The sequence below is a fragment of the Crocuta crocuta genome, unplaced genomic scaffold, assembly GCF_008692635.1.
Source record: "Crocuta crocuta isolate KB4526 unplaced genomic scaffold, BGI_CrCroc_1.0 scaffold61, whole genome shotgun sequence".
NCBI classification, from domain to species: domain Eukaryota; kingdom Metazoa; phylum Chordata; class Mammalia; order Carnivora; family Hyaenidae; genus Crocuta; species Crocuta crocuta.
This window is the reverse complement of record NW_027528369.1, coordinates 7,707,520-7,715,370: the sequence shown is the minus strand read 5'-3', so window position 1 is coordinate 7,715,370 and position 7,851 is coordinate 7,707,520. Positions and strand designations below refer to the sequence as shown.

The window sequence follows — 7,851 nt, the reverse complement described above, 5'->3', positions numbered from 1 at the left end:
CGTCCTCCTTCCGGCCTGCTGGCCCCGCCCCGGCCCCGCCCCCGCCCGTGGCAGCCAGTCGCCGTGAGGTGCATGGCCATTGGCTGACTCATTTCCAGGGCTCGGCCCCCTCAGCCTCCTTGTCTGCTACTGGGGCAGAGAGCCGCCCGTCAACGCCGTCGCCTGGCAACGGGGGCGGGCTGCTCCAGAGGAAAATCCACGCCGGAGACCTGAAAGGCAGGTTCCGCTGGGGCGGAGGGCTGCTGGGACCTGAGTGGGGGGCGTTGGCCTGTGGTCCGGAGGGAGCAGCCGAGCGGGGGAGGGGTCGGGGGAGAAGGCCCCGGGCCCGGATTGGCCTTGGGCCCTGCCCCTCTCAGGACACCCACTCCTCNGGGGTATGGGGCGGACAGCTGCGAGGGAGGCAGGGAGGGTCTCCCCGTGTGGTCAGTCGGAGCACAAAAGCCCCCGCTTCTTCTGCCTTTCGTGTGGTTATGATCCGAGGGTCCCAGCAGGTGCTTACCCTAGGGTCCCCCGGGTTGAGGCCCCCTCTTGGGAAGGCGGTGGTAGAGGCGGCATAGATGCGGGAAGCACTGGGGAGCATCTGTGGGAGGAGGGGTCAGAGGGTGGGAGTGGGCCGTCCTGGATTCTGACCATAACTTACTAGCTGTGTCCCAGGAGGGTGGAGCTGGTGGCCAAGTTCACAGAGAGGAGAAAAACAGCGCTTTGGCGCCAACGGCGCTGCAGACTAGCCAGTGGGGCTCCCTGGAGGAAGGGAAGCCAGCCTTGGGCTGGAGCAGGCCGGGTCACCTTCCGGCCAGCAGGGACTCCGCGCAGCCTGACGGCGGGCCCAGGCGGGAGCTGACCCTTCGCAGAGGGCTGCTGGCTCTAGGATGCAAGCAGGGCTTGAAGTCCATATGTCCTGATGAGGTGGTTGGGGGTCTTTCCAGAGAGGGGGCAGTGAGGGTCAGGTGACTGCTCTCAGGACAGTGGTCCCTTAGAGGCAGGGGCTGGATGTTGGCAGCCAGAGGGGAGAGCACCCCAGGACAGGAGGCAGCCTGGGGAGGCTGTGAGGGCCCACTGCGCTCTCCTGGGACTCCGGCCGGAACTGCGGCTGCGTTCTGCAGGCAGATGGCTCCTCCAGCACCGAGGGGGTGCCTTGCTTCCAAGCTGGGCCGCTTCCCTTGTTCCTGGGCAGGGACTCAAACTTGCCTTGCTTGCATTTGTCTCCATCTCTGGCACCCAGAAAGCAGAATCAAATGCCCGGTGTTACCTCATTTAATCTTTTCTTCCTCAGTACAGGGCTGGTAGCACCTCCCACATTTTTACTAAGGTTGGAAAAGGCTTAGTAACTTGCTCATCGTCATAAAACCGCCCAGTGTCTGAACTTGAACTTGGGTCTGACCATCTTGGCTTACCCCATGACTTCAGAGTTCAGGCCCCTGTGCCGAGAGGTGAGGGTTTGGGATTCTCTGTGCACTGTGGGTGCTTGGATTCTGCCGCACTGCCCCGCAGCCTGGAAGGCCAGTTTCTCACCTTCAGCCCTCTAGCTTTTGGGGCCACATAATTTGTTGTGGGGGCCTGTCCTGTGCAGTGTAGGAGATTCAGCATCCCTGCTTTCTCCCCCCTAGACGTCAGCATCCACAGCAGACCTCATGGCCAGATGTGCCCTCGGGGACAAAACGGGCCCCCAGTTGGGAACCGCTGATGTAAGCGGTCTTAAAGCAACATCGAGGTGCTTCCTGCTGAAAGAGAACTTGGTCTGAGTGAGCCTGCAAAAGACTCAGGCCAGGGTCGCCAGGGAAAGAGGCTGTCCTACGTCCCAGGAGGGTCCCGTGAGCAAACCACTGCCAGGGAAGGCAGTTCAGGAAGTTGTATTTGGGAAGGACGTGTCAGAGGCCTTCATCTCTTCCCCACTGTGAGATCCTAGTGACCGAGGCGAGGCTGGGCGAGCTGGGGGCGCTTGGTGCCATTGCCGTGTCTTTGTGCTGCCTTGCGGGGGCTCTTTCAGAGGAGGGAGGCTGTTGCAGATGTGGCAGATGTGTCCGTTCCCTTCTGGAGGCCAAGCACAGTAGTGGGGGGGGGGGGGGGGGGGCAGGGGACTGGTCTGAGGCTGCCACCCTCTGACCCTGACTCCAGACGTGGAGTCCTGCCTGAGGCATCTGCACACCCTTCCTTCTCCCTCCTACTTGAAGAAAACCTGTGTTACCAGTTGGCCCTACTTCTGGGCCTTTCCCGGTGTCTCCTCCATCCGGCCCGGGCCCGCCCCGTGCTGACCATGGTCTACACGTCTCGTGTCGTCCGTGTTGCCTCTCCGTTCCTTCCCCACAGCCGGCTGGGCCCCAGGGCGGTCTGGCCAGGCCGCTCCGTCCTGCTGTGTTTTCAGACAACAGTGGAGGGCCATTTTCCGTGGGAGAGAGGAGGGGGTGGGGAGGCGAGTGCGGGCAGACGAGGCCCCCTGGCTCCCCAGCCCTGCCGGCTCCCCTCAGTGATCTTAGTCTGCACCCCTGCACCTTTGTGCACTGTCCCCACTTCCGGGGTGAGCCCCCCCGTGGGAGCCTGGACCCCCAGCGGGAACGTGTCTTTCAAGACGTTTTCAACTCCTGATGCGTGTTCTCGTTTCGATCCCCTCTGACCCCTGCAGCTCTGGTCTGTCTGTCCCTGTAGGACGGGCCGGCGCCTGCCTGACGCTTCTCTGTGTCTGCCGCCTCTCTCTGTTGGGGCCTGGCCCAGGGGACACAGAGGACGCAGAGTCACCTACTGAAGATGGAGGAGGAGGGCCTGGGAGGCGGGGCTTCTGGCCCCTTAGTGGCACAGCCTCTAAGTCCACTTTTCCCTCACCTGGGAACATTTGGAAACTTCTGAGGAGTGGCGTTTAACTGTTGGTGGCCTTTTGGCTCCAATGTCCCTCTTAAAAGAGGCTGGCTTCCCCCTGGTAGAGCGATCCCTTGGCTGTGAGCAGGGGAGGCTTTCTCAGGATTTGGGGAATTGGATGCCAGGCAATCAGGTGGCCTCACTGGGAAAGAGAGGCCGGAGGTGGTGTCTCTTGGAGACCCCACCCTTGCTGGTGGCTCTCCCCGGTGGCTTCTGGGTTTTTCTCAAGGCGGGACGGTTCAGCAAACAGAATTGCATGTGCGGAGTCCCTGGTGGGCCGGAGGTGGAGATGAGGGCGTCCTGGAACTTGTCCTCAGGCAGGGGGACCGGTTGTGGGGGTGGGGCGAGTGGCACTGATCTAAGGGGCCCGTGAGTGCTGTAGGGTTGGGAGTGAGTCCCGCCGGGGGTGGGTGGGGGCCGGCTTGCCGGGAAAGGCACACAGGAGCCCACGAGGCAGTGTGAGAATGGGCCAGTCCACCTGGGAGGCTGGCCAGGGACGCGACGGGCATCCGACTGCCACGTTGCCATGCCTGCGTGCTCTGCGCCGCTTGGGTGCTGGGCGGGTTTGCAGGGCCGGGTCTCTGACTTTCAGGTTTGAGCCAGGAAGTCAGGCATGAGCCTGGAGGGGTGAGGGGGGCAGTGTGAGCAGAGCTGAGGAGGAGGGGCCTGTGCTTCGTTTCAGTTAAGGCGATGCCAGCTCTAGGAAAGTCAGGAGGACCGAGTGGTGTTGGAACACAAAGGCTGAGTAGGGTGGTGGCGGGTGGAGGTGGACAGGGAGGGCCCTCTGAGCCAGAGAGGGGACTGGAGTCTGATGCCCCGAGTGGACCACATGCCTCTCTCCGCGAGGCCAGCTTTGGAAGCCCGTCTGGGGTAGGCATAGCCGCCGGCCCTCCTCGAGGGGCCAGCTCTGACGTGACGCCGTGCTCACATGTCAAACCCTTCCCCTCTCAGGTGCTGGCAAGACCTTCATCCCTTCTGGCCATTTAGGTAAGTCACGGGCCTTCTCAGGTCACAGGCTTTAAGGTTTTCTAGAAGCAAAGCAGTTGATGATCTTTGGCAGGAAGACCCCGTCCGAGGATGCAATGCAGTCAGTGGGGTGCAGTTTTCTACACTGACCATTTCCGGGACTTGTGCGGAATGACGAGGCGGGGGCCCCGGGAGAGTTGTGTGCCCAGGTTTTTGATGACCGGCTAACTTCACACAGAGTTCGAGAGAATCTCGAATTTCCCTGGTTGGGGGAGGGGGGCGGAATAGGCACCGAAAATACTTCCGACTAGAGCTGCCGTGATTTACCAGCAACGCACATAACGCTGTGACAGAACAAAGCAAAAGTAACACCGGGCNCCGACTCAGCCCCTCTCTGTTCTTCCTGCGACTGCGGGGAAGGTGATTGACCTGCCCGGCCGTGGAGTCCCACCGGGTCCAGACCGCACTCCCCTGTTGTGCAGAGTCCCCGATATTAGTAACCTCTCCCTTTGCTACTCCTTTGGCATCGGCGGGTATTTAAAAATCAGGTGGTGATGGTTCCTCTCCCGTTCGAGTCCTGCGCAATCAGGTGTTTTCTGGGGTGTTGGGTACAGGCAGTTGGGCCCACTTCGCAGCCCCTCGGGAAGGTTCACGGAGAAGATGGGCGCGCCGTGGCGTGGCTGCTTGGGCCGTGTCCCTGGAGGGGACCGGGAGAGCCTCACGCAGGCTGGGCCTGGAGCCCGGGGCTGGAGGAGTGGACGTGTTTAGATCGGTCGGGCTGTGCAAGCCCTCGTTTCCGGCCGCCTCTGCGAGTGCACTGCGGTCCCTGGCTGTGTCCTTGCTGGGGTCCTCTTCAGGGCACATGGGTCTCCCTGCCAGGATGGCTGTACGGAAACCGAAAAATAATAGCAGCGTCGGAGAGGCCACGGAGAAATGGGAACCCTCCCGTTTTGCTGCCGGGAACGGAAAATGGAAAACAGGCTGGTGGTTCCTCAAAAATGAAACATTGGCTTTACCGTGTGACCCAGCAGCCCGGTTCCTAGGGGTGCGCCGCCCCCCCCCCGAATTTGAAAGCAGGGACTCAAACAAGGGTATGTATACGTACGTTCCTAGCGGCCGTATTCCCGACACCCGGAAGGTAGGGGCAGCCCCCAATGTCCGACGACAGATGAGCGGATAAAGCAAACGTGGTCCACTGTATACCAGAATATTCAGCCATGAGAAGGGAGGATATAGTGGCACGTGCCACGGCGTGGATGAGCCTCGAAGACGCTCCGAGGGAAAGAGACCAGACTCCGAAGACCACAGATGGCATCCTTCCGTGTACATGAAGTTTCCAAAGCAGGGACACCCATGGAGATGGCCATGGAGGTGGCGGCCAGGGGCTGGGGGAGGGGGCGGGGAGTGAGCGCTAACGGGGATGAGGTTTCCTTTGGGGGGTGACGAAGATGTGTTGGAACTGGGTAGACTGGGTCGCACGGCACTGTGAATGCGTAAATGCTACCAAATTGGTCATTTAAAAATGGTTAGTTTCACGTTTATGTGAATCTCTCCTCAAGAAGAAGAAAGAGGAAAAATCCCTACTGTGCTCCGTTTCCCCCTGAGGGATTACTGATCAGCCAGGTCTTGTGAGCCTGCCCTCCCCTTCCCCCCTCGGCCGGCTTGACCCCGGCGTGAGGCTGTTCACTCCCGGGCTGTGAAGGTGTTTTTCTCCAGCGGTTTCACCAAGGTCAGCTTCCAGATGAAGACTCAGGGTGGAATGAATGAGCCACAGCACTTGGCCTCCTGAGAGGGTTTTTTCCCCCTCTGTGCTTTTCTTTCTTAGGTTTTCTTTTTTTTTTTCAATGTTTATTTTGAGAGAGAGAGAGAGCCTGCACACAAGCAGAGGAGGAGCAGAGAGAGCCGGAGACAGAAGCGGAAGCAGGCACCAGCCTCTGTGCTGTCAGCACAGACCCCGACGCAGGGCTTGAACCCACGAACCATGATCTCATGAGCTGAGCCGAAGTCGGACGCTCAACCGACTGAGCCCCCCAGACGCCCTGACTGTGCTTTTCTGACCCCATAGCTGGTAGGGAGCAGCCAGGATCACAGGGAAACGCTGTGCAGCCCCCCATTCACTTTGTAGGTGGTATTTTTCAAGGCACTGATTTGATTCAAATATGTGTGATCATCCAGCCTTCCAGACTCTTTTCAAGTTAGGTTTTAAAAAATATGAATATTTGGATTAACGTACTGATATTTCTTTATTTTTTGTTTAAAAAATTTTTTTTAATGTTTATTTATTTTGAGAGAAGCAGAGTGCGAGCTGAGGAGGGGCAGAGAGAGACACACACTCACACAGAATCTGAAGCAGGTTCCAGGCTCTGAGCTGTCAGGCGCAGAGCCGGACGTGGGGCTCGAACCCACGGACCACGAGATCGTGACCTGAGGTGAAGTCGGACACTCAACTGACGGAGCCACCCAGGCGCTCCAGATGTACTGATATTTCTACCTTCTTAGTGACATTAGCNTTGCAGCTAAATCAGCATTGACTAACTGACCACGTGATTGTCAACGTTGATTTTCTATGACGACTGTGTTTTGTCCTCTATAACGTGGTGTCTTCTGCAGAGAACTGTGCCGGGCGCGAGCAGACATGGGCAACAGCAGGAGCCAGGCGGGAACGAATTTTTGTTCACACTTTCTTCCCGAGGAGCAGGCCGAGATCGATGGATTGTTTGAGGCTCTGTCGTCGGAGACGCAGCGCCCGAACACCTCTCCCAGTTCCTTCTCTCTGGAGGCCCTGAAGGTGAGAGCCGCACGTGGCAGCTAGCGTGGACTCTTGAGTGGGTGCTGCGGCCTTCGGGCCCAAGTCGGCCGTCCGCTGCCGTCTGACGGGTGTGTGCGCACTGCCGAAGGCCTTTTCTGTAAAAGGCAGAGAGGATGTGTTCTCTGCTCCGTGGGCTGCGCGATCTGTCCCAGTGGCTCTGCCTCTGCGGTGTGGCGTGCTGGGGGACACTTCCAGCTTCAGACCACAGAGGCCAGCCCTGTTCCCCGTCAGGGTCTTCAACCATTGCCCCCTGATTTCCCTCCCGAGACTGGGCAGCAGACTGTCTGAGCTGGGTTTGTGGGGCCAGGAGGCAAAGTTCCTTCCTAAACTTTTTTGAGAGAAAGAGCACAAGTGAGTGAGGGGCAGAGAGAGAGAGAGAGAGAGAAGTAGGGCTTATGCTCACTCGATATGGGGCTTGAACTCACAAACCGTGGGATCACGACCTGAGCTGAAGTCAAGAGTCAGATGTTTAACCAAGTGAGCCCCCCAGGTGCCCCCAGTAACCACAGTTTCAAGTGTACTTTGCCTTAAGATGAATTTGTAAGTATTGGATGTTCAAGGAATTTAATGTACTTCTGGCAAAATAATGCAGTTTCAAGTTCGGAGTGTCCCTGACATGGGGTTAAAACTGCCCATTTCCCCATCTTTTCACCCCGATCAATGGAACTTTTTTTTCCTCTGTTTTTCTTTTTATGTTTATGTATTTATTTATTTAGAGGGAGAGCATGAGCAGAAGGGCAGAGAGAGGGAGAGAGAATCCCAAGCAGGCACCACGCTGTCAGCACAGAGCCCGACACGGGGCTTGAACTCACAAAATTGTGAGATCATGAGCCGAAACCAAGAGTCGGGCCCTTTAAGCACCTGAGCCCCCCAGGCCTCCCCCATGAGGCTTTTTTAACAGTGTGTGTGAGTGCCCGGAGGAGGCACGGTAACACCCTCCTGGGTGATGTGCGGGCTGCACCATGGGAAGGCATTCCAGCCGCCGCCTCCGTTAGAATGTGCAGAGTGGGAGCTGGGGGGCCTTTGGGGGTCCCCAGTGTGCTCACTTCACAGATGAGGAAACTGGCCAGGGAGGTTATTCGGCTCATAGCTATGTGCTGTGTGTGTATGGATTTCTACTAAACCAAAGCACCCTAGTTTGCTGGGCCACCCACTTGGCTGAAGCAGACAGAACCAGCCAGGCCAATTAAATTTTTTTTTTAATGTTTATTTTTTTTTTTATTTAT

General features: G+C 58.1%; 1 protein-coding gene across 2 annotated transcripts in view; it reads left to right on the top strand.

Annotated features, from left to right (window-relative positions):
• MEAK7 (MTOR associated protein MEAK7) overlaps positions 1 to 7,851 on the top strand; it is an 18,601-nt gene that overhangs the window by 1,018 nt on the left and 9,732 nt on the right. Inside the window, exons 2-4 of one of the 2 annotated variants that reach the window (XM_077754077.1) lie at positions 99 to 216; positions 3,802 to 3,837; positions 6,427 to 6,604. In XM_077754077.1, coding sequence (XP_077610203.1) covers positions 6,452 to 6,604 — 153 coding nt within the window. In that variant the 5' untranslated portion in view covers positions 99 to 216; positions 3,802 to 3,837; positions 6,427 to 6,451. Of the gene's footprint in view, positions 1 to 98; positions 217 to 3,801; positions 3,838 to 5,246; positions 5,885 to 6,426; positions 6,605 to 7,851 lie in introns of those variants that run through there. The other variant, XM_077754078.1, reaches the window with a different exon arrangement.